At 39.1% G+C, this 27,793-nt stretch overlaps 1 protein-coding gene across 7 annotated transcripts in view; it reads right to left on the bottom strand.

Annotated features, from left to right (window-relative positions):
- The window catches only part of RASSF8 (ras association domain-containing protein 8), a 76,442-nt gene that overhangs the window by 12,548 nt on the left and 36,101 nt on the right, over window positions 1–27,793 (bottom strand). For 3 of the 7 annotated variants that reach the window (XM_070094169.1, XM_070094172.1, XM_070094173.1), the window contains exons 5-9: window positions 19,391–19,540; window positions 11,064–11,180; window positions 9,882–10,030; window positions 8,981–9,146; window positions 6,128–6,266 (exon numbers count right to left, since the gene is read on the bottom strand). In XM_070094169.1, coding sequence (XP_069950270.1) covers window positions 6,128–6,266; window positions 8,981–9,146; window positions 9,882–10,030; window positions 11,064–11,180; window positions 19,391–19,540 — 721 coding nt within the window. The remainder of the gene's footprint in view (window positions 1–6,127; window positions 6,267–8,980; window positions 9,147–9,881; window positions 10,031–11,063; window positions 11,181–19,390; window positions 19,541–27,793) is intronic. The other 4 variants (XM_070094170.1, XM_070094174.1, XM_070094171.1 and 1 more) reach the window with 3 other exon arrangements.

The raw sequence follows: 27,793 nt of genomic DNA, 5'->3' as shown, positions 1-27,793 counted from the left end.
TTCTGCAGCCTGTGGAAGTCTTTGAAACATGGTGTCATGCACAGTGGTGTTTTACATTCCTCACATAAAACGAGTGTCTCTGCGTTGTTGTGGGCGTTTCCTTGTATGTGCACAGACATAACACCTCTTCTGAGCCTTTTTCTTGAAAGCAGTAGCAGGCAGTTTTACCAGGAAGTGATCACCATGCTTCAGACGAGAAGGTAGTTGTTGATAATTTGGTGGGAGGTCTATTGCAGGTGTTCTTCCTTGGTACTTGAATACTATTTGTCTGATGACAGACAAACAGAATTCGCCATATTGTGGTTTGTTTCTGGTCCTCATCTTATACATATTATAAGCATTGAGCATGGAAATGTCCAGAAGATGGAAAAAGAGTTTTATGTACCACTTATAACTCTTGCGAACACAATCAGCAAGCCCAAACTGCATGTCACATTTGTTCACTGAATGCATATTGAAGATGTAATCAATCACAGCTGCAGGATTTAGAATGGGTTCATTGCTCTCTCTATGGTGCCTGTCAGTGTCTGCCATTTCATTAGGGTGAACTGATGACAACAGTGTGACATCTCGTTTGTCATGCCACCGAAATGCCATGATGTCATTGGCAGCAAACGCCTGCACCTCACCTCTACGAGTGCCAGCGTTAAACCTGGGTATATGTTTCCGATTTACACACACTGTGCCACACACATCTGTCATGTTCACTCGCAAAAAATCACTGAGTGAGGGGCTTGTGTACCAGTTATCAGTATATAATATATGCCCCTTACCAAGGTATGGTTCTATCATTGTTCTAACCACATCACCAGAGATGCCCAATAACTTCCTGGTATTTTGCAATGTATAACTTCCAGTGTACACAATAATATCCAATACCAGACCACTGTAACAATCACAAAGCACAAACAACTTTATACCAAAGCGTTTCCTCTTGCTTGGTATGTACTGCTTGAAAAAGTCTTCCTTTGAACAGAATCAAAGACTCATCAATTACATATTGAATTTCTCTTTCAGATACACAAACACATGCCTAATCTTATATAACCTGTCGTTTCTGTCAGGCCTGGTTTTGTCTGAGAAGTGAAGCATACGTAATATTAGCACAAATCGATTCACTGGCATTATATCACTGAAACCTGGGGTTGAAATCAGGCAGTCTGTTGACCAGTATGATTTCACTTTGTGCATATACACAAGTGGCATAAGCATTATTGTGGCAAAGAAAAGATACATCTCAGCCACAGTTGCCTCCTTCCACTGGTGTAGACGTGATTTTGGTGAAAGTATTGTGTTTGCCATGGTGTACTCGTAGTATGTGTTGCTTTCCATGACAATACTTTCCATCAGGGGTTCATCAAAGAATAACTCGAAACATTCCAATTCAGTGGCATTGTTCCCAAGTGTACAAGATGGCCGTAATCCACTTTGGCTGTCATCAAACTGGTGGGCATTTGGAACAAAACTCACAGCTTCCTGCCAATCCCAGGTGCAGTCTGCTGGTGGGTACTGGACAATGACAGGTGGTTGTGGTTGTGGAGGCTGGTGTGGTGGGTGGGTGGGGGATGGTGGCCTTTGTTGTAGATCAGCTGAGGCAGCGGCGTGGGTGGCAGCATGGCCCACTGCTGGTGCCTCACGGCCGTCACCACCACTACCACCACCATGCACATTTTTCATCCCAATTGCAACACTATCATCGTCATTTTCACTGTCTGTTCCTGTTGTACAGCCACGGGATATACTCAGAGATGTGCTCCTTCCCCTTGGAATAGCATATGGCACACTACCAGAGGGCATATATCGTCGTATATACAGTAGGGCCCCACTCATACGGCAGGTTAGGTTCCAGGCTACCTCCGTAAAGCGGAAATCGCCGTAAAGTGGAACACCCTTTTTTTCCACTTACAAATGCATACAAACACTAGATAACAAGTTTACACTAACATATATTAAGTTAGCAATAGAACCAGGCATCAAAAAACAATAAAAAAGTACAATACACACATATTGCACTCATTACTTACCTTAAAATATTTATAGTCTTAATCTAGGGTGAGACAAGTAGTATTTATTGTAAGAAATCAAGTGTGGTATGTATGGTAGTCAGCCAGGCTACCATACCAGGCCACCCCACCCACACATACAATTCTATGATATTTAAGCATCCCAGAGCGATAAAATGTATATACAGTTCACTCATTACTTACCTTAAAATATTTGTAGTCTTAATGTAGGGTCAGGAGTAAGTAAATGAGATAAAACGAATAAATGAGAGAGAGAAAGAATGAGTGCATGAGAGAGGACAGGCGCAGACTTATGTAAACAAACCAGGCGAACATAAGTTTTGTAAACAAACAAAGTGTACACGTCTGGTTTGTGTACAAGTTACATTGTGTACAGGTTGTCTCTACATTGATACGGTAGAATAAATAAAGAAGAACACTCCCATTCTCATGTAACATCATTTTGAGAAATGATGCTCTGAGTGAAGGCAATGGAAATAAGTCACTCTGACTTTTTTGGGTTATCCTAGGTTCTCTACACATATGTTGTTATGTATGATAATCTATGTAACTGTATTTGTGTATACCTGAATAAACTTACTTACATACATACGAAAGGAATAATTTTCTACAGTTACCCCCAGTAACACATTTTCTCTTATGTTAGATTAGAGAAAATGTTATTCTTGGCATCACTTGTACAAGTTATCTGGCTACCACATCTCATATTTATGTTTATTTATTCTATTGTAGGGTGTATTTATCATCTTTTTATGTTATGTATTGTGTTTATTATATAATTTTGAAAAAAATATCATGGATGGATTAATGAAAATGTGTATATTAACATAATATACAACATTTAATGAGACTCGGTGATTATTATTATTAGCATTTCTAATATTGCGTCACTTGTGCAAGTCGTCTGCTACCACATCTCATATTTATGTTTATTTATTCTATTGTGGGGTGTATTTATCATCTTTTTATGTTATGTATCGTGTTTATTATATAATTTTTAAAAAATATCATAGATGGATTAATGAAAATGTGTATTTAACGTAATATACGACATTTAAATGAGACTCGATGATTATTATTATCATTACTAATATGACGTCTGGAGACATAAGACACTCTTACTGATTTTAATGTGTACCTGCACGCCAGCACAGTATGTAAGTTTATTTAAGTACAGGTATACATAAGTATAATTATCAGAGTATATATAAAATATGAAATAACTTTTAAAAACATTTGAAATTTTGGAGTTTCCAGACAAAATGGAGAGACTTAGTGCTTACTGAGCTCACGAAGAATGTAAACAAACAAGGTGGGGCGCGGTGACCGTATTAGAAAGTCAGGTGGGGGGAGCCGTACAGCGAGTTTTGGTCATAATTTGAAATGACCGTATTAGCGGAACGCCGTAAAGTGAAACGCCGTAAAGCGGGGCCCTGCTGTACACACATAGTGCACTCATTACTTACCTTAAAATATTTATAGTCTTAATCTAGGGTGAGACAAGTAGTATTTATTGTAAGAAATCAAGTGTGGTATGTATGGTAGTCAGCCGGGCTAACATACCAGCCACCCCACCTACACATAATATTCTATTACATTTAAGCATCCCAGAGAGATAAAATGCATATACAGTTTACTCATTACTTAACTTAAAATATTTGTAGTCTTAATCTAGGGTGAGATGAGTAGCATTTATTGTAAAAAATCAAGTGTGGTATGTATGGTAGTCAGCTGGGCTACCATACCAGGCCATTCCACCCACACATATTCTATGATATTTAAGCATCCCAGAGCGAAGACAGTTCACTCATTACTTACCTTAAAATATTTGTAGTCTTAATGTAGGGTCAGGAGTAAGTAAATGAGATAAAACGAATAAATGAGAGAGAGAAAGAATGAGTGCATGAGAGAGGACAGGCGCAGAGTTATGTAAACAAACCAGGCGAACGTAAGTTTTGTAAACAAACAAAGTGTACACGTCTGGTGTGTGTACAAGTTACATTGTGTACAAGTTGTCTCTACATTGATACGGTAGAATAAATAAAGAAGAACACTCCCATTCTCATGTAACATCATTTTGAGAAGAAATGATGCTGTGAGTGAAGGCAATGGAAATAAGTCACTCTGACTTTTTTGGGTTATCCTAGGTTCTCTACACATATGCTGTTATGTATGATAATCTGTGTAACTGTATTTGTGTATACCTGAATAAACTTACTTACATACATACGAAAGGAATAATTTTCTACAGTTACCCCCAGTAACACATTTTCTCTTATGTTAGATTAGAGAAAATGTTATTCTTGGCATCACTTGTACAAGTTATCTGGTTACCACATCTCATATTTATGTTTATTTATTCTATTGTGGGGTGTATTTATCATCCTTATATGTTATGTATCATGTTTATTATATAATTTTGAAAAAAATATCATGGATGGATTAATGAAAATGTGCACATTAACATAATATACGACATTTAATGAGACTCGATGATGATGATGATTATTATTATTATTTCTAATATGGCGTCACTTGTGCAAGTCGTCTGCTACCACATCTCACATTTATGTTTATTTATTCTACTGTGGGGTGTATTTATCATATTTATATGTTATGCATCGTGTTTATTATGTAATTTTCAAAAAATATCATAGATGGATTAATGAAAATATGTATATCAACGTAATATACGACATTTAATGAGACTCGATGATTATTATTATCATTACTAATATGATGTCTGGAGACATAAGACACTCTTACTGATTTTAATGTGTACCTGCATGCCAGCACAGTATGTAAGTTTATTTAAGTACAGGTATACATAAGTATAATTAACAGAGTACGTATATATAAAATATGAAATAACTTTTAAAAACACTTAAAATTTTGGAGTTTCCAGACATAATGGAGAGACTTAGTGCTTACGGATCTCACAGAGAATGTAAACAAACCGGGTGGGGCGCGGTGACTGTATTAGAAAGTCAGGTGGGGGAGCCGTATAGCGAGTTTTGGTCATAATTTGAAATGACCGTATTAGCAGAATGCCATAAAGTGAAACGCCATAAAGCGGGGCCCTACTGTACTGACGCTTCACTGGGGAATATTTCACTTCACTATCACTACTGGAACTGTTTTCAAGAGCTTGTAGTTCATAATCACTATCACTATCATCACAAATGCTCACATCTGAGTCTGGGATTTGGGAAAATAGGAGTTTCCTCTTTGATTCTGGTACAACTGAACGTGAACAAGACGACCCAGCACCAGAGGTGGAAGGCTGAGGGTCGTCTGGGTTTTCCTCACTATTACCGATATTATGGTCATTAGTTTCGGTCAAAACCTCACCAAAACCTTGAAACTCATCTTCACTGGCACTTCCATCTGTATTAGAACTGTCACTAGGGAACAAAAGTGTCCCGATTCGCCGAGGAGTGAGGAACTTCTTAGAGCGAGGCATGGTGGACATTGTGTACTAAGATGGCGTTCCCACAATGCACCACTGGGTCCCAGATTTTTTTTCTACCATGCACACCGACCACACAGACCCATTCTCTCACATCTAGGCCTACTAGCCTTTTCCCGTGAGATTTGAAAGCGCTAGAATTTATGTGTACTAGTACGTCAAAAACCCCTGCGTGTAAGCCATACTAGTACGTCCGAAACCCTCAAAGGGTTAATTGTAAATAACTAAATACAGCCTCTCCTCACTTAGCGATGTACTCATTTACCAACTCCTCGGACTTACGACGGGCTCTCTGACCAGTATGTACATTAGAGTTTATTTCCTCTATTCTGTTTATTACAATATATAGTACACTACTGTATAAATATTTAAAAATATACCACATATGTTATAAATGGTGCAAAGGCAACATTAAAACAATATCGAAGATAGTTGACACAAACCCACCACCATTATAGTATGCTCCTCACTTAGTGACAAATTCGTTTACCGATGTGGTCTTAGGAACAGAACTCCGTCATTAAGTGGGGAGAGGCTGTACCGCTTTCTTATAAATTAAAATGAATTACGTAATGTGTAATATGCCATAAAGTGTAAAAAAAAGTATGGTGATGTTGCTGCCATGGCACCATACCTGTCTTACCCTCCAAAAGGGTGCGGATCTCTTCTGATGGGGTTATTGACAGTGACTCCAGGTTTGCATCTTTCATCTCCATTACCAGCTTTTCCACTTCTTTTTTCTTTTCTGATATTGCCTTCTCTGATTCTGCCATCTATGAAATAGCAAACAAAAGCATTAAATAAATAATTTGAGCACATTATCTACCACCAATGTAGGCAGGTAATAATAATAATAATAAATCTCCATGGGGAAGTGGAACAGAATTCCTCCTCCGTAAGCCATGCGTGTCGTAAGAGGCGACTGAAATGCCGGGAGCAAGGGGCTGGTAACCCCTTCTCCTGTATATATTACTAAATTTGAAAGGAGAAACTTGCGTTTTTCCTTCTGGGCCACCCCACCTCGGTGGGATACGGCCGATGTGTTGAAAGAAAGAATAATAATAATAATAAAAAAAAAATCACCATTTCTATAATCCCCATCTTGCCAGAGGCATGTTGAGATCACAGTTCAAATTGCCCTCCAAAGTGCAACATCCTCACCCCTCCTTTAGAGTGTAGGCTCTCTACTTCCCACCTCCACAAATCCAACTAACTGGTCTCCCAAATCCCTCCATAAATATTACCTTGCTAACACTGGATCCAACAGCTAATCAAGTAAACAAAAATACATGCCTCCATTCACTCTAACCCTCTCTCACAAGCCTGTTGGATGTTCAAACTCCTAGCACTCTATCATCTGCTCTCCTTTTGCACTCTCTCACCACTCTCTTCACCTTTCTTTTACTCTCCATATACTCTGCTCTTCTTATAACACTTCTGCTTTGTAAAAACCTCTCGTAAGCTATCTTTTTCTCTTTTATCACACTCTTTACTTCATTATTCCACCAATCACTCCTCTTTCCTCCTGCACCCACCCTCCTATAACCACAAACTTCTGCCCCACATTCTAATACTGCATTTTTAAAACTATTCCAACCCTCTTCAACCCCCCCCTACTCATATTTGCACTAGCCCACCTTTCTGCCAATAGTTGCTTATATCTCGCCTGAACTTCCTCCTCCCTTAGTTTATACACTTTCACCTCTCTCTTCCTTGCTGTTGCCATTTTCCTTCAATTCCATCTACCTCTTAATCTAACTGTAGCTACAACTAAATAATGATCCGTTATATAAACATGTACATCCTGAAGCCTACCCATCAACCTTTTATCCACCAATACATAGTCTAAAACTACTTTCATTACATGCTGTATCATACCTTGTATACTTATTTATCCTCTTTTTCATAAAATATGTATTACTTATTACCAAACCTCTTTCTACACATAGCTCAATTAAAGGCTCCCCATTTTCATTTACCCCTGGCACCCCAAATTTACCTACTACTCCCTCCACAACATTTTTACCCACTTTAGCATTGAGATCCCCAACCACTACATACTCTCTCACTAGGTTCAAAACTCCTCACGCACTAACTCAACATTTCCCAAAACCTCTCTCTCCTCCACACTTCCCTCTTCTCCAGGTGCATATATGCTTACTATAACCCACTTTTCACATCCAACCTTTATTTTACTCCACATAATCCTTGAATTTACACATTTATATTTCTTCTTTTCCTGCCATAACTTATCCTTCAACATTATTGTTACTCCTTCTTTAGCTCTAACTCTATTTGAAACCCCTGACCTAATCCCATTTATTCCTCCCCACTGAAACTCTCCCACCCCCTTCAGCTTTGTTTCACTTAAAGCCAGGACATCCAGCTTCTTCTCATTCATAACATCCACAATCATCTCTTTATCATTCTCACAATATCCACACACACACTCAAACATTACCCACTGACGGTTTTCTTCGTTTTATTTTTAGTAGGCAATACGGGGAAAATGGGTTACTAGCCCATTGTTCCTGGCATTTTAGTTGATTTTTACAATACGCATGGCTTACGGAGGAAAGATTCTTATTCAAATTCTCCATGGATAAAAAATGAAAAGCAATAAGCAATAAAAACTATTAAGACAAAATCAAAGAAAACTCATGAGTGTGTATACATAAACGTGTACATGTGTAGTGTGACCGAAGTGTAAGTAGAAGTAGCAAGATGTACCTGAAATCTTGCAGCAATCCTACCATCATGTAAAACAAATACAGGCTTCCTTTTTACACTCACTTGGCAGGATGGTAGTACCTCCCTGGGTGGTTGCTGCCTACCAACCTACTACCTATAAACACAATAAATAACCAGTGACATCACAAATATGTGTCTAAGGTTTAATCATACTGGAAATTCTTCCCATTATCTCATAAGTTTCCCTAACCTGAATCTTACTCTTCATAAAAGCTCTCAACATCCTATCACTTATTTAAAACATTTGCAAAAAACAGTCACATCACAGTATCACACACCTTTTCCTAAATTCCTATATGCAACAAACAGTTCCTTATCCATATCTAATGTTCAATCAGTCTTTGCAAACTACCTGATCCATGCATCCCATTCCCTTCCTAAATCCATCTTACCCCTCTGCAAATTCTGCTTCATTTTTTCCCCTAATTTTCTTTATAATAATTCTGCTGTAAACTTTTCTCAGTATATTCAACTTAATTATTCCCTATAATTCATTCTCTCTTTTTCTTTTTTTCCTTGTACAGAGGAGCTACCATATGCATGCTCTCTTTATTTTTTTTATATAAAACATCAAATATTTCCCACCAAAGTAGAGCAACACAAAGAAAGAAATTCTTTCTATCAATCACTCTTACACACTTTGAATAAGGAATGCTAGATTCCAATCTATTCAGAAGACAGACATTACAAAACTTAAGAAACTATTCACTATATTAATATTTATGTGCATATTAACCTCTTGAAGAAGCTGCTGTGAGGTGAGCTGTGCATGCTCAGCCTGGGCATTAGCTTGTGCTATAGCTGCTTGTAACTTCTCAATCTCACGCATTATAGCTTCTTGTTGAGCTTTCGCTTCATCGTGGCTACGCTGTTTTTCTTCACTCATGCTTTTCTCCAGTTCCCTAAGAGAAATTATCATAATTTCTTCATAAAAAGTAGCCAATTAACAACCCATATAATTCATAGAGGAACCATTTTATTATAGGCTAAATTAAATAAAGACTGTTTTGAAAGTGGCAAACTAAAAATGAGTTGCCACAAAAACATTTAAATACCAGATACGATGACAAATAAAAACATGTCACACTACCAGTGAAGACAAGATTTAGAGCTCATCCTGCAAACTCAAATAGGTAATTACAAATGTTTTTCCAATGTAAGTAGTAAGTGAAATAAGATGAATAATGATACAGTGGAAGTGAGCTCCTTACATAGGTATATGACTCAATCATGGAAGTGGGTTAAAGTTAAGTGGGACCAAAACCTGGAGCTCACTTTGGCACTCAAACAGGTACTGTAATTGCAAATTGGTAATTACATGCAACAAAGAAGTATTCACTAGCACATCAACAATGTCTTAGTGTTGCCACAAAGTTGTTGTTATTGGTAATTACAGAACTGAGAAAAAAGTCAGAGGATATTATATTTAATATTTGAAGCAATTTAACTTCCTAACGATTATATTTACAAAATATCCAACATATTTTCATCTTGCTTTTTATACAAGTTTCCATTAAGGAAGTCTCTGCATATTTTACATGTAAATGCAATTATAATTAATGAAAATTCTAATTATCAGAATGCAAATAATGATGTTTTTGTATTGTAATAGATAAAGAAAACAACAGTTATCTTACTGAGCTGACCTGACGGTCTCATTGTGACTTGCCAGCTGGTTTTCACAATGAGCCAACTGTGCCTGTAGAGCACTTATTTCAGCTTTAACTTCATCCTCTGCTTGTCGTGCTTCCTCAGCCTCCTGTTCCAGTTGTTGCAAATGATTCACCTGTCATCAATTATAAACAGAAAAAATGTACCTCGCATTAAATACATTTATTATTACTATTATTATTATGCAAGTAATAGTGCTTATAGTCAAGCAACAGTTCATAATAATTTCAAGGACAACTGGACAGTTACATTACCTTACCTTACCCAACAGCAAGTAGAGGCATGCATTAATTTCATTCCCATAAAAATTCTACACCAAATGACTGTCCATCAGAGTAATACATTTTTAACTAAGTTGATATCAAAATTTATAAGCTAAATTAGTTTCATTTATGAATTTGACAATGGGAATAGAGGTTGTCAAGAGACTGCTTAAAAATATAAGACTGTCCCTGGATGATTAGTAATTCCTCCACCGCTAAAAGATAAACATTTTCCAGCGAATTATTGTTTCTAAGAAGTTAAGAGTGAAAGGCAGGAACAAGTTATGTTAAAATTCTACTGCTAAGACTCCATAGCTCACAACTATATAAATCAAAACACTGACTGGTGAAATGTTGTACTCATTACCCTGTCTAGATACTGAACCAATTTTTTTTTTATAATAGTACAGTACTAACTACAGAACTGAGTTGCAAACTATCACAAAACTTCAGAATTTATCACACAGAAGATAGAGCATGGCCTAAATGCTTTTGTGAATACTTTACTCGTATGGTTCTGCCAAGAAATTGACAGTCTACATTGGCTGCCAAGAGAGGGAATAACAAGTTCACTTACTTGGATTAAATGATTGACTGAATTCAGTCCAACATTCCTCATATGCTAAGAAATTACATCATGGACAGTATGAAGAATGAAAGCAAGAGAATTTGCAGACCCAAACACAATGGCAAGTGTTGCCAAAGTACCAAATTTGGAGGATTGCAATTAAATGGGCCAAGATAAACAATTTTAAATGTAGCTAGTTTTTGGTGTAGAAGAGCTAAATGAAAACAAGCTGCTGCACAAAACAAACATGTCTCATTTTCATCCAACTCCTCACTGGCAAAATACAATGATAAATTACACCAGAAATTAAAGCCCACCTCTTGGTCAATCTGTTGTGCTAGCTTCTCTTGTCTCTCTATCTCTGCCGTGACATAAGCTAGACGAGATTCATCTTCACGTGACCGTCCCTCAAAGTATGCTATTTCTGCTTCAAACTACAAAAGAATTTGAATTAACTAACTTTATTTATACCAGTTTTCATATACATATCTACAGTAAGATAATATTCCAATTAAGGATAAAATGGCTGGTGATATACTGGAAAAACCGATGGAAAAAAATGACACACAGTAGTAGGTAGGTTGGTAAGTAGTAGGTAGGTAGTAGGTTGGTAGACAGCAACCATCCAGGGAAGTACTACCGTCCTGCCAGATGACTGCGAAACAGAAACCTGTAACTGTTTTGCATGATGGTAGGATTGCTGGTTTCTTTTTCTGTCTCATAAACACACTAGATAACAGGGATATCTTGCTACTCCTACTTACACTTTGGTCACACTTCACAGACATGCACATGCATATATATATATATATACATACAACTAGGTTTTTCTCCTTTTTCTAAATAGCTCTTGTTCTTCTTTATTTCTTCTATTGTCCATGGGGAAGTGGAAAAGAATCTTTCCTCCATAAGCCATGAGTGTCGTATAAGGAGACTAAAATGCCGGGAGCAATGGGCTAGTAACCCCTTCTCCTGTAGACATTTACAAAAAAAAGAGAAGAAAAGCTTCACAAAACTGGGATACTTGAATGTGCGTGGATGTAGTGCGGATGACAAGAAACAGATGATTGCTGATGTTATGAATGAAAAGAAGTTGGATGTCCTGGTCCTAAGCGAAACAAAGCTGAAGGGGGTAGGGGAGTTTCGGTGGGGGGAAATAAATGGGATTAAATCTGGAGTATCTGAGAGAGTTAGAGCAAAGGAAGGGGTAGCAGTAATACTGAAGGATCAGTTATGGAAGGAGAAAAGAGAATATGAATGTGTAAATTCAAGAATTATGTGGATTAAAGTAAAGGTTGGATGCGAAAAGTGGGTCATAATAAGCGTGTATGCACCTGGAGAAGAGAGGAATGTAGAGAAGAGAGAGAGATTTTGGGAGATGTTAAGTGAATGTATAGGAGCCTTTGAACCAAGTGATAAGAGTAATTGTGGTAGGGGACCTGAATGCTAAAGTAGGAGAAACTTTTAGAGAGGGTGTGGTAGGTAAGTTTGGGGTGCCAGGTGTAAATGATAATAGGAGCCCTTTGATTGAACTTTCTATAGAAAGGGGTTTAGTTATAGGTAATACATATTTTAAGAAAAAGAGGATAAATAAGTATACAAGATATGATGTAGGGCGAAATGACAGTAGTTTGTTGGATTATGTATTGGTAGATAAAAGACTGTTGAGTAGACTTCAGGATGTACATATTTATAGAGGGGCCACAGATATATCAGATCACTTTCTAGTTGTAGCTACACTGAGAGTAAAAGGTAGATGGGATACAAGGAGAATAGAAGCATCAGGGAAGAGAGAGGTGAAGGTTTATAAACTAAAAGAGGAGGCAGTTAGGGTAAGATATAAACAGCTATTGGAGGATAGATGGGCTAATGAGAGCATAGGCAATGGGGTCGAAGAGGTATGGGGTAGGTTTAAAAATGTAGTGTTAGAGTGTTCAGCAGAAGTTTGTGGTTACAGGAAAGTGGGTGCGGGAGGGAAGAGGAGCGACTGGTGGAATGAAGATGTAAAGAGAGTAGTAAGGGAGAAAAAGTTAGCATATGAGAAGTTTTTACAAAGTAGAAGTGATGCAAGGAGGGAAGAGTATATGGAGAAAAAGAGAGAGGTTAAGAGAGTGGTGAAGCAGTGTAAAAAGAGAGCAAATGAGAGAGTGGGTGAGATGTTATCAACAAATTTTGTTGAAAATAAGAAAAAGTTTTGGAGTGAGATTAACAAGTTAAGGAAGCCTAGAGAACAAATGGATTTGTCAGTTAAAAATAGGAGAGGGCAGTTATTAAATGGAGAGTTAGAGGTATTGGGAAGATGGAGGGAATATTTTGAGGAATTGTTAAATGTTGATGAAGATAGGGATGCTGTGATTTCGTGTATAGGGCAAGGAGGAATAACATCTTGTAGGAGTGAGGAAGAGCCAGTTGTGAGTGTGGAGGAAGTTCGTGAGGCAGTAGATAAAATGAAAGGGGGTAAGGCAGCCGGGATTGATGGGATAAAGATAGAAATGTTAAAAGCAGGTGGGGATATAGTTTTGGAGTGGCTGGTGCAATTATTTAATAAATGTATGGAAGAGGGTAAGGTACCTAGGGATTGGCAGAGAGCATGCATAGTTCCTTTGTATAAAGGCAAAGGGGACAAAAGAGAGTGCAAAAATTATAGGGGGATAAGTCTGTTGACCTGACGATCTGTTGGAGTGTGAGCAGGGTAATATTTAGTGAAGGGATTCAGGGAAACCGGTTATTTTCATATAGTCGGACTTGAGTCCTGGAAATGGGAAGTACAATGCCTGCACTTTAAAGGAGGGGTTTGGGATATTGGCAGTTTGGAGGGATATGTTGTGTATCTTTATATGTGTATGCTTCTAGACTGTTGTATTCTGAGCACCTCTGCAAAAACAGTGATAATGTGCGAGTGTGGTGAAAGTGTTGAATGATGATGAAAGTATTTTCTTTTTGGGGATTTTCTTTCTTTTTTGGGTCACCCTGCCTCGGTGGGAGACGGCCGACTTGTTGGAAAAAAAAAAAAAAAAAAAAAAAAAAGTCTGTTGAGTATACCTGGTAAAGTGTATGGTAGAGTTATTATTGAAAGAATTAAGAGTAAGACGGAGAATAGGATAGCAGATGAACAAGGAGGCTTTAGGAAAGGTAGGGGATGTGTGGACCAGGCGTTTACAGTGAAACATATAAGTGAACAGTATTTAGATAAGGCTAAAGAGGTCTTTGTGGCATTTATGGATTTGGAAAAGGCATATGACAGGGTGGATAGGGGAGCAATGTGGCATATGTTGCAAGTGTATGGTGTAGGAGGTAGGTTACTGAAAGCAGTGAAGAGTTTTTACGAGGATACTGAGGCTCAAGTTAGAGTATGTAGGAAAGAAGGAAATTATTTCCCAGTAAAAGTAGGCCTTAGACAAGGATGTGTGATGTCACCGTGGTTGTTTAATATATTTATAGATGGGGTTGTAAGAGAAGTAAATGCGAGGGTCTTGGCAAGAGGCGTGAAGTTAAAAGATAAAGAATCACACATAAAGTGGGAGTTGTCACAGTTGCTCTTTGCTGATGACACTGTGCTCTTGGGAGATTCTGAAGAGAAGTTGCAGAGGATGGTGGATGAATTTGGTAGGGTATGCAAAAGAAGAAAATTAAAAGTGAATACAGGAAAAAGTAAGGTAATGAGGATAACAAAAACATTAGGTGATGAAAGATTGGATATCAGATTGGAGGGAGAGAGTATGGAGGAGGTGAATGTATTCAGATATTTGGGAGTGGACGTGTCAGCGGATGAGTGTATGAAAGATTAGGTGAATCATAGAATTGATGAGGGGAAAAGGGTGAGTGGTGCACTTAGGAGTCTGTGGAGACAAAGAACTTTGTCCTTGGAGGCAAAGAGGGGAATGTATGAGAGTATAGTTTTACCAACGCTCTTATATGGGTGTGAAGCATGGGTGATGAATGTTGCAGCGAGGAGAAGGCTGGAGGCAGTGATGTCATGTCTGAGGGCAATGTGTGGTGTGAATATAATGCAGAGAATTCGAAGTTAGGAGGAGGTGCGGGATTACCAAAACTGTTGTCCAGAGGGCTGAGGAAGGGTTGTTGAGGTGGTTCGGACATGTAGAGAGAATGGAGCGAAACAGAATGACTTCAAGAGTGTATCAGTCTGTAGTGGAAGGAAGGCGGGGTAGGGGTCGGCATAGGAATGGTTGGAGGGAGGGGGTAAAGGAGGTTTTGTGTGCGAGGGGTTTGGACTTCCAGCAGGCATGGGTGAGCGTGTTTGATAGGAGTGAATGGAGACAAATGGTTTTTAATACTTGACGTGCTGTTGGAGTGTGAGCAAAGTAACATTTATGAAGGGATTCAGGGAAACCGGCAGGCCGGACTTGAGTCCTGGAGATGGGAAGTACAGTGCCTGCACTCTGAAGGAGGGGTGTTAATGTTGCAGTTTAAAAACTGTAGTGTAAAGCACCCTTCTGGCAAGACAGTGATGGAGTGAATGATGGTGAAAGTTTTTCTTTTTCGGGCTACCCTGCCTTGGTGGGAATCGGCCAGTGTGATAATAATATAATAATATGCCACATTTGTTGAATTATGATACAACAATAAACTAAAATTACCATAAGAGCAAATAATATGTTAATATCTGACTGTTAAGCTGGAGGTAAGAAAAGTATGAAGGCAGACTTATCTTACAAAACTCGTATGTTAGGCCTATTTAATATTCCAAAAAAATTATTTCTTTTAAAAAAGGAAGATTAATGTAAAACAACAGAGGTTTGTAAAGAAATGCAAGAACAGGGAGTATGTAACAATTAAGAAACAAGTACTGTATACATAAAGGTCTAATATATTTGAAGATGATAAAAAATAAAGTAATCTTGCACTATTTTGAGTAGTTCTTCATTACTGCAAATCCAGAGTGCCCACAAAAAAAGCCTGACCACCACACCTTTTTCTGGTCAGCAGATCATGATGTGAGAAGTGTGTGGAATTCTTGTACAGTCTTTATAAATTGATCTCATTATATCAGAACAAAGAACTAAACCTAGCAGAGGGAGGTAGGCCTGCTGCAGTGCTTCCCTGCTTCTCAGCACTCAATACCTGATGCCCCAGACACTCAGCACCTGATTTCCTAGATGTACTATATAAGTTGTGAGTGTTATGTTTTCTGTTCTTGAAATAGCCAATATGTAGTGAAACAATGTACAACAGAGACTCCTCTGAAATCAGTAGCCCAATGGCTATATGAACCAATTACCAAACAGGCAGTGTTGAAAAAGATTTATTTAATTCAAACCTGTGACTACTTTTCAAGTTTTATTTGCCATATATTCAAAATACTTTATACAGCAGGTCCCCACTGATGACAATAATGTGTTCCTGAAAATTGTTCCTAAATTAACTGTCTGGACTGAAGACTTGAGGGTCATCTTATGAATCAGTATATTGACATTAAGAGGGACATTAAAAAGGGGATAAGAAAAGCTAAAAGGGACTATGAAATTAAAGTTGCTAGGGATTCTAAAACTAACCCAAAAAGATTTTTCCAGATCTATAGAACAAAAGTTAGAGATAAGATAGGTCCCCTTAAAAATAACTATGGGCACCTTACTGACAAATAGAATGAAATGTGCTTGATTTTAAATAATTATTTTCTCTCAGTTTTTACACAGGAAGACACTAACAATATTCCAGTAATTAATTTTTACAGTGGGCTAGAAGAAGATAAATTATGTAACATCACAGTCACTAGTGAGATGGTTGTGAAGCAGATAGACAGACTGAAGCAAAATAAGTCGCCGGGTCCTGATGAGGTTTTTTTCAAGGGTTCTTAAGGAATGCAAAATGGAACTCTGTGAACCATTAACTAATATTTTTAATTTATCTCTTCAAACAGGTGTAGTGTCTGATATGTGGAAGATGGCTAATGTAACTCCTATTTTTAAAACAGGGGACAAGTCGTTACCGTCAAATTACCGCCCAATAAGCCTGACCTCAATTGTAGGCAAATTACTAGAGTCAGTTATAGCTGAGATTATAAGAAGCCATCTCGATAAGCATAGCTTGATTAATGATACTCAGCATGGATTCACAAGAGGCCGGTCTTGTCTAACTAATTTATTAACTTTCTTCAGTAAAGCTTTTGAGGCTGTTGACCACAATAAAGAATTTGATATTATTTACTTAGATTTTAGTAAGGCTTTTGATAGAGTTCCGCACCAAAGACTGTTAAAGAAAGTGGCAGCTCATGGCATTGGGGGAAAAGTGCTCTCGTGGATCGAGTCATGGCTCACTGACAGGAAGCAGAGAGTGTCCATAAATGGGGTTAAATCCGAGTGGGGATCTGTAACAAGTGGCGTTCCACAGGGATCAGTCTTGGGCCCGTTGTTGTTTATAATATATATCAATGATCTTGATGAGGGAATTACTAGTGATATGAGCAAATTCGCCGATGACACAAAGATAGGTAGGATAATTGATTCAAACGTAGATGTTATGGAACTTCAGGAGGATTTAAACAAACTCTATTCTTGGTCAGAAAAGTGGCAGATGCAGTTCAATGTAGATAAATGCAAGGTTCTGAAGCTTGGGAGTGCCCATAACCCTAGTACTTATAAGTTAAATGATGTAGAACTTAGCCATACAGATTGCGAAAAGGACTTGGGGGTTATGGTGAGCAGCAACCTTAAACCAAGACAGCAATGCCTAAGCGTACGTAATAAGGCAAATACATTACTGGGATTTATATCAAGAAGTGTAAGCAACAGAAGTCCAGAGGTCATACTGCAGCTTTATACATCATTAGTAAGGCCTCACCTAGATTATGCAGCTCAGTTCTGGTCTCCGTATTACAAAATGGACATAAATTTGTTAGAAAACATTCAGCGTAGGATGACTAAATTAATACATAGCATTAGAAATCTTCCTTATGAAGAAAGATTGAAGACTCTTAAGTTACATTCACTTGTTAGACGAAGAATGAGGGGAGACCTGATCGAAGTGTATAAGTGGAAGATAGGTATTAATAAAGGGGATATTAACAAGGTCTTGAGGATATCTCTCCAAGAGAGAACCCGCAGTAATGGATTTAAATTAGATAAGTTTAGATTTAGAAAGGACATAGGAAAGTATTGGTTTGGAAATGGGGTAGTTGATGAGTGGAACAGTCTACCTAGTTGGGTTATTGAGGCTGGGACTTTGGGTAGTTTCAAATCTAGGTTGGATAAGTACATGAGTGGGAGGGGTTGGATATGAGTGGGACTTTCACATCAGAGCTTATTTCTTGGGTGGCATTGAAAATTGGGTTGGGCAAATGTTTTGTTAGTGGGATGAATTGTAAAGGACCTGCCTAGTATGGGCCAGCAGGCCTCCTGCAGTGTTCCTCCTTTCTTATGTTCTTATGTAAGAACTTATTTTCCCATAAACACCCATGTTATAATCAGAGGTGAATTCTGCCTAATTGCAGTTACTTTTTTTAGCTAAGAATAATTACCCAATATTTTACATTCAGTACATATTCCTTTCCACTTACAAATATTGTAGTATTGAGCAATAGCTTACAAAATCATAAAACTATTATAAACACCTAATGGGATGGGCAGGATTCACCCCTATGGCAAACCAGTAGTAAAAACAGTGGGTCAGAGTTCTAACCACTGTAATTAGCACATCTAGGAAACATAAAAGAAACTTACACAAAGTCTGAATGCATTCAGTAAAAAATTAAAGAAATAATTTGTCTGAATATGTGCAGTGATCTAACTAAAGATCAGCATTCTTAAGTATAGAATTTAACAGATTTCAAAATGTCAATATTTTAACTGAGGTGCAGTGTTAAGTCAGAATATCTTAATTCAGGACTTACTGTACAGGTAAAAAGTTTAAGATTAAACCTATGGTACATACATCATTTTACATACCTTTACGAGTGCAAGAATTCCATTCATAATTATGTACCCCAACTTTGAAGTTTAGTGCACGAGTGTAAGGGTGGTGAGCAGTGCACTTGTGTATCTGATTACTTGTGCAAGCCTGGTAATTTGTGCTAGTGATCAACACACTGTGTATGGATAGTGATAAGCACTTCTATATGGCTGATTAATGCAAGTAACTGGTGCATAAATGTAATGCTAATGAATTGTGAATGAATGTAATGCTAGCAAGATAAACTAAAAAATTTTAACCTATTGTTAAAGAAAACAAAAATCATCATATTTAAACAGAAAACCCCTTTACCTATATCTCAGGTCTATACACAAATAACCCGCACATAAAAGACAGAAACGACGAAACCATTGACAAAGTCAGTGTGACTTTTCAATGGTCCAAGTCGGACCGAAAAAGCTTCTGTCCGGGTTATTTGTGTATCGTTCCAGTTATTGTGCCTATATCTCAGGTCTACTTGCATTTAGCAATATATGGTACAGTACTTCACATGGTATAGATACTCTACAGTAAAAAAAAATTACATAATGATTAAATTACGGCCTACAATTCTACAGTTTAGGCTTCACTGCAAATGAAAAATACTGTAACAAGTACAAGAGCAAAATTACAGTATGCCATTTTCAAACATATTAAGGGTGTTGTAAAAAGGAACTTAATAGACAATATAATGTTCACAGGAACATCAATACGTTATTTTAACTTTTAAAATTTTTACCTTGGTTATCTCAACTTGCTGGTTGTTTAATTTTTCACGCTGAAGATTAATGAGCTTGATAAGGTCACGATACTTGCCATCCATCACTACCTGCTCCACCCTGCTGCTGTGGTTTCCCCTCACTCCATCATTACCAGCTTTTGGCGACTCCTAGGAAAAGAAGTTTCACTTTTAAAAGTACAGTGAAATTAATTTTATATACATAATCACAATTTTTTGCTGAAATTGGAATCAACTTTCCATATACAGTGGATCCCCGGTTAACGATATTTTTTCACTCCAGAAGTATGTTCAGGTGCCAGTACTGACCGAATTTGTTCCTATAAGGAATGTTGTGAAGTAGATTAGTCCATTTCAGACCCCCAAACATACACGTACAAACGCACTTACATAAATACACTTACATAATTGGTCGCATTCGGAGGTAATCGTTATGCGGGGGTCCACTGTATTTTCAAATAGGTATCTCTATCTAGGCAGGATATTTTATAATTTACAAATGATACCAGAAGGAAGAAATAGGAAATGCATGAATTGTAATGATATTAAATATACAGCAATAATGGGAGTTTTGCAGGTACTAAGATGGCAAACAACAATTTGTACATTCAAGCATTCGGAAAAAATTTTACCAGCCTGTGTGTACTTCTCTAGTGCAGCAAATCAATAAAATGGTGCACTAGCTGTCTGTACATCTCATTAAGACAATTTATGAGAATCCACTAATCAAGAAAACAATGAGGTTTTTGGTAGAAGCCCAGATACACAGTAGTATTTCCAAAACTGTGAGCCACCCTGAGAGCTCACATTTAGTGGTTATAGCCAGTTACCAATTGTCTACAAATGATGCAATGTTATACCCTCAGAAGGATGCCAGAACTGATGTAAAGTGTTTGACAATTAGTTTTTTTTCTGCATTTTGTAAGAAAAGAAGTATTTTTTCCACCTTTAAATTATTTTTAACAAATGGTTAAGAAATAAAGGAGTAGACATGTTTACATTTAGTGATTTAGTCACCAGACTGAAAACTGACTGCATCTGCTTAGTTCTAATTGTCTATTTCCAGAAAGCAACAAAGAATCATAAGTCAGAAGCAAAAGCGAGGTGCTGCAGCTTCCTTCCTCCCCCCCCCCTCTCTCCACCCCATTCCCTTCATCTTTGTGTTCAACATAGAGGTAAATATACACACGTATGTACAGTAGGGCCCCGCTTTTCAGCGTTTTGCCTTACGGCGTTCCACTAATACAGCGATCTCAAATTATGACCAAAACTTTCTACACGGCGTGGGCCACCCAGTTTGTTTACATTCTCCATGAGCACATCTCTCTATAATGTAATAATAATCGCTCTTGGGCACATTAAACGTCTTATTTTATGTTAATATAGACATTTTCATTAATCCATCATATTTTCTTCAAAATTATATAAGAAACCCATTACAAAGCACAAACATTTTGTTTATATACTATGGAGGTGTGGTAGCCAGGCAGAGGGAAAACATTACGTCACTCCTCTTAATACAAAACGCTTTTGTTTACAATTCTCGGCCTGAATTATTCATTACTTCTCCCTTTGTTTATGATGGCATCTAAAGGTAGTTGTTAGAAATTATTAAACTCAGTGAACATGGTATGTCGATGGTAATAATATGGCTCTGGGCCACATTAAATATCGTGTAGCTCTGTAGGTAGGTGTAGGTATGTAGCCCAGGTGGACTACATACCTAACCGATATGTGTGTGTACCTGTACCTAAGTAAACTTACAAACTGTGCTGGCATGCAGGTACACATTAAAATCACTAAGAGTGTCTTATTAGTCTTGAAGATGCCATATTAATAATGATGACAACACAATAATGACTAAAGAGCACTAAATGGTAAAAATTTAGTATAAATGGTAAAATGTCGTATAAAACGTTGATATAGACATTTTGCTTAATCCATCTAAATACACCCCACAGTAGAATAAATTAACATAAATATGAGATCCATGCGTGTTGTAAGAGGCGACAAAAATGCCGGGAGCAAGGGCCTAGTAACCCTTCTCCTGTATAAATTTCTTTTTGGGCCACCCTGCCTTGGTGGGATACAGCCAGTTTGTTGAAAAAAAAAATACGAGATGTGGTAGCCAGGCGACTTGTAGGGCTTGCGGTAGCCAGGCGACTTGTAGGACTTGCGGTAGCCAGGCGACTTGTAGGACTTGCGGTAGCCAGGCGACTTGTAGGACTTGCGGTAGCCAGGCGACTTGTAGGACTTGCGGTAGCCAGGCGACTTGTAGGACTTGCGGTAGCCAGGCGACTTGTAGGACTTGCGGTAGCCAGGCGACTTGTAGGACTTGCGGTAGCCAGGCGACTTGTAGGACTTGCGGTAGCCAGGCGACTTGTAGGACTTGCGGTAGCCAGGCGACTTGTAGGACTTGCGGTAGCCAGGCGACTTGTAGGACTTGCGGTAGCCAGGCGACTTGTAGGACTTGCGGTAGCCAGGCGACTTGTAGGACTTGCGGTAGCCAGGCGACTTGTAGGACTTGCGGTAGCCAGGCGACTTGTAGGACTTGCGGTAGCCAGGCGACTTGTAGGACTTGCGGTAGCCAGGCGACTTGTAGGACTTGCGGTAGCCAGGCGACTTGTAGGACTTGCGGTAGCCAGGCGACTTGTAGGACTTGCGGTAGCCAGGCGACTTGTAGGACTTGCGGTAGCCAGGCAACTTGTAGGACTTGCGGTAGCCAGGCAACTTGTAGGACTTGCGGTAGCCAGGCAACTTGTAGGACTTGCGGTAGCCAGGCGACTTTGTAGCGACTTGCGGTAGCGACAGTAGCAGGCAGCTTGTAGGACTTGCGGTAGCCAGGCAACTTGTAGGACTTGCGGTAGCCAGGCAACTTGTAGGACTTGCGGTAGCCAGGCAACTTGTAGGACTTGCGGTAGCCAGGCAACTTGTAGGACTTGCGGTAGCCAGGCAACTTGTAGGACTTGTGGTAGCCAGGCAACTTGTAGGACTTGTGGTAGCCAGGCAACTTGTAGGACTTGTGGTAGCCAGGCAACTTGCAGTCCATCAAAGAAAATTTTTTTTTTTTTTCAACAAGTCGGCCGTCTCCCACCGAGGCACTATAATATTACTATAATATCACTATAATATTACTGGGGGGTAACTAGAAAATTATTCCTTTCGTATGCTTTCATCAGGGTGTCATTTCTTCTAAAAATGGTGTTACATGAGAATGGGAGTGTTTCTCTTTATTTATTCTACTGTATCAATGTGGAAACAACTTGTACACAATGTAAAATGACGAAAACCAGATGCGCTCATCTGGTTTGTTTACATTATGTGTGGGTGGAGTGGGGAGGACTGCCCTTCCTGGCTACCCATGCTTCGCAACTTGATTTTATACAAATAAAACTCACCTCTCACCCTACATTAAGACCACAAATTAATGAGTGTACTATATGCGCATTTTATTGCTCTAGGGAGCTTAATGTCGTAGTAGGTGTAAGTGGCCAGGCAGGATGCCATACCTCCCACACGACTTTCTACAAATAAATACTTTTCACCTCTCACCCTACATTAAGACCATTAAGACTACAAATATTTTAAGGTAAGTAATGCGTGTACTGTATATGCATTTTATCGCTCTATTGAGCTTTAAGCATCGTGGTATAGTATGTGTGGGTGGGGTGGCCAGGAGGGCTACCAAACCTGACATCTTAGAATAAATACTGCTCACCTTTTGCCCTACATTAAGACTACAAATGTTTCGAGGTAAATAATGAGTGTACTGTGTGTGTATTTTACTTTTTAATGCCTAGTTCTATTGCTAACTTAATATATGATGGTGTAAACTTGTTATCTGGCATTTATATACATTTATAAATGGAAAAAAATGGAGTTCTGCTTTCTGGCGAAGTCTGCTTTCCGGCATTAGCCTGGAACCTAACCTGCTGAATAAGTGGGGCCCTACTGTACTTTTTTTTTTTTTAACATGTCAGCTGTTTCCCATCAAGGCAGAGTGACCCAAAAAGAAATAAAAAACTTTTATCATCATTCAACACTTTCACCATCACTCATACATAATCACTCTTTGCAAAGGTGCTCAGATACGACAGCTTAGATGTCCCTCCAAACTGCCAATATCCTAAACGCCTCCTTTAAAGTGCAGGCATTGTACTTCCCATTTCCAGGACTCAAGTCCAGCTAGCCGGTCTCCCAGAATCCCTTCACAAAATATTACCCTGCTCATTACGTACATAAGCACGTATGCACACATGTGCATGCACATGCATGTGCGCGCGCACACACACACACACACCTACATTCTTCTTTCAACATACTGGACGTATTCCACTGAGGCAGGATGGCCCAAAAGGAAAAACATAAGTTTCTCCTTTTAAATTTAGCAATACATACAGGAGAAGGGGTTACTAGCCCCTTGCCCCCAGCATTTTAGTCGCTTCTTACGACATGCATGGCTTACGGAGGAAGAATTCCGTTCCACTTCCCCATGGAGATAAGCAAAAATTAACAAGAACAAGAACTAGTAAGAAGATAGAAGTACAGTAAACCCCAAGGGGTGTGTATACTTTATATGCTTGCACATGTACGTATAGTGTAAATTAAGTGTAAGGAGTAGCAGCAAACTTACACGAAATCATGCAGGGTGACCCAAAAAAGAAAGAAAATCCCCAAAAAGAAAATACTTTCATCATCATTCAACTCTTTCACCTTACTCACACATAATCACTGTTTTTGCAGAGGTGCTCAGAACACAACAGCTTAGAAGCATATACCTATAAAGATACACAACATATCCCTCCAAACTGTCAATATCCCAAACCCCTCCTTTAGAGTGCAGGCATTGTACTTCCCATTTCCAGGAATCAAGTCTGGTTATATAAAATAACCAGTTTCCCTGAATCCCTTCACTAAATATTACCCTGCTCACACTCCAACATATCGTCAGGTCCCAAATACAATTTGCCTCCATTCACTCCTAACACGCTCATGCACGCTCACTGGAAGTCCAAACCCCTCGCCCACAACACCTCCTTTACCCCCTCCCTCCAACCTTTTCGAGGATGACCCCTACCCCGCCTTCCTTCCCCTACAGATTTATATGCTCTCCATGTCATTCTACTTCGATCCATTCTCTCTAAATGACCAGACCACCTCAACAAACCCTCTTCAGCCCTCTGACTAATACTTTTATTAACTCCACACCTTCTCCTAATTTCCACACTCCGAATTTTATGCATAATATTTACACCACACATTGCCCTTAGGCAGGACATCTCCACTGCCTCCAACCGTCTCCTCGCTGAAGCATTTACAACCCAAGCTTCGCACACATATAAGTGTGTTGGTACTACTATACTTTCATACATTCCCTTCTTTGCCTCCATAGATAACATTTTTTGCCTCCACATACACCTCAATGCACCACTCACTTTTTTTCCTTCAACAATTCTATGATTAACCTCATCCTTCATAAATCCACCGCTGACACGTCAACTCCTAAATATCTGAAAACATTCACTTCTCCCATACTCCTCCTCCCCAATTTGACATCAAATTTTTCTTTATCTAAATCATTTGATACTCTCATCACCTTACTCTTTTCTATGTTCACTTTCAAACTTTCTACCTTTACACACACTCCCAAATTCGTCCACTAACCTTCGCAATTTTTCTTTAGAGTCTCCCATAAGCACAGTATCATCAGCAAAAAGTAACTGTGTCACTTCCCATTTTGTATTTAATTCCCCACAATTTACTCCCACCCCTCTCCTGAACACCCTAGCATTTGCTTCTCTTACAACCCCATCTATAAATATATTAAACAACTATGGTGACATTACACATCCCTGTCTAAGACCTACTTTTACCAGGAAGTAGTCTCCCTCTCTTCTATGCACCCTAACCTGAGCCTCACTATCCTCATAAAAACTCTTTCCAGCATTTAGTAGCTTACCACCTATTCCATATACGTACAGTTAACCCCCGAGTTTCGGCGGCATCAACTTTCGTGAAATCTGACTTTCGGCAAGTTTTTTCGGCAAAATTTGGCCTCACGTTTCGTGATTAGACTCGTGATTCAGCGACCGTCTGGTACCCGTCCGCCCGTCAACGCGCACAAAAAGCCAGTCTCCCACGCCATTCATGCTCATTGTGCCATTGTTTACCAACACGTGACAATCACCCCGCGGGTTCGTACATAATAATCCATTGTTTTTTGTGATTGCAACTGCTAAATAAGTCACCATGGGCCCAAGGAAAGCTAGTGCAAGCCCTTTGGTAAAGAAATTGAGGAACACGATCGAATTCAAGAAGGAACGTAATCCCAGATGAGGACTTCATACCTGAAGTCCTAATGGAAGGAGATTCTCCTTCCAAACAATAGTGTACACCTTCCTCCTATCCCCTCCTCCCGTCTTCCATCCACCCAGAAGTCTTCAGTAAAGATAAGTGTAATGTTATTATTTTTTATATGCATGTACTTCATTTCTCATTGTTTTCAGTATTTTTTTATTATTATTAACACACTGGCCGATTCCCACCAAGGCAGGGTGGCCCGAAAAAGAAAAACTTTCACCATCATTCACTCCATCACTGTCTTGCCAGAAGGGTGCTTTACACTACAGTTTTTAAACTGCAACATTAACACCCCTCCTTCAGAGTGCAGGCACTGCACTTCCCATCTCCAGGACTCAAGTCCGGCCTGCCGGTTTCCCTGAACCCCTTCATAAATGTTACTTTGCTCACACTCCAACAGCACGTCAAGTATTAAAAACCATTTGTCTCCATTCACTCCTATCAAACACGTTCACGCATGCCTGCTGGAAGTCCAAGCCCCTCGCACACAAAACCTCCTTTACCCCCTCTCTCCAACCTTTCCTAGGCCGACCCCTACCCCGCCTTCCTTCCACTACAGACTGATACACTCTTGAAGTCATTCTGTTTCGCTCCATTCTCTCTACATGTCCGAACCACCTCAACAACCCTTCCTCAGCCCTCTGGACAACAGTTTTGGTAATCCCGCACCTCCTCCTAACTTCCAAACTACGAATTCTCTGCATTATATTCACACCACACATTGCCCTCAGACATGACATCACTGCCTCCAGCCTTCTCCTCGCTGCAACATTCATCACCCATGCTTCACACCCATATAAGAGCGTTGGTAAAACTATACTCTCATACATTCCCCTCTTTGCCTCCAAGGACAAAGTTCTTTGTCTCCACAGACTCCTAAGTACACCACTCACTCTTTTCCCCTCATCAATTCTATGATTCACCTCATCTTTCATAGACCCATCCGCTGACACGTCCACTCCCAAATATCTGAATACATTCACCTCCTCCATACTCTCTCCCTCCAATCTGATATTCAATCTTTCATCACCTAATCTTTTTGTTATCCTCATAACCTTACTTTTTCCTGTATTCACCTTTAATTTTCTTCTTTTGCACACCCTACCAAATTCATCCACCAATCACTGCAACTTCTCTTCAGAATCTCCCAAGAGCACAGTGTCATCAGCAAAGAGCAGCTGTGACAACTCCCACTTTGTGTGTGATTCTTTATCTTTTAACTCCACGCCTCTTGCCAAGACCCTCGCATTTACTTCTCTTACAACCCCATCTATAAATATATTGAACAACCACGGCGACATCACACATCCTTGTCTAAGGCCTACTTTTACTGGGAAATAATTTCCCTCTTTCCTACATACTCTAACTTGAGCCTCACTATCCTCGTAAAAACTCTTCACTGCTTTCAGTAACCTACCTCCTACACCATACACTTGCAACATCTGCCACATTGCCCCTCTATCCACCCTGTCATACACCTTTTCCAAATCCATAAATGCCACAAAGACCTCTTTAGCCTTATCTAAATACTGTTCACTTATATGTTTCACTGTAAACACCTGGTCCACACACCCCCTACCTTTCCTAAAGCCTGCTTGTTCATCTGCTATCCTATTCTCCGTCTTACTCTTAATTCTTTCAATAATAACTCTACCATACACTTTACCAGGTATACTCAGCAGACTTATCCCCCTATAATTTTTGCACTCTCTTTTATCCCCTTTGCCTTTATACAAAGGAACTATGCATGCTCTCTGCCAATCCCTAGGTACCTTACCCTCTTCCATACATTTATTAAATAATTGCACCAACCACTCCAAAACTATATCCCCACCTGCTTTTAACATTTCTATCTTTATCCCATCAATCCCGGCTGCCTTACCCCCTTTTATTTTACCTACTGCCTCACGAACTTCCCCCACACTCACAACTGGCTCTTCCTCACTCCTACAAGATGTTATTCCTCCTTGTCCTATACATGAAATCACAGCTTCCCTATCTTCATCAACATTTAACAATTCCTCAAAATATTCCCTCCATCTT

This window comes from Cherax quadricarinatus, chromosome 44, assembly GCF_038502225.1.
Source record: "Cherax quadricarinatus isolate ZL_2023a chromosome 44, ASM3850222v1, whole genome shotgun sequence".
NCBI lineage: Eukaryota > Metazoa > Arthropoda > Malacostraca > Decapoda > Parastacidae > Cherax > Cherax quadricarinatus.
This window is presented reverse-complemented; position numbering and strand designations above follow the sequence as displayed.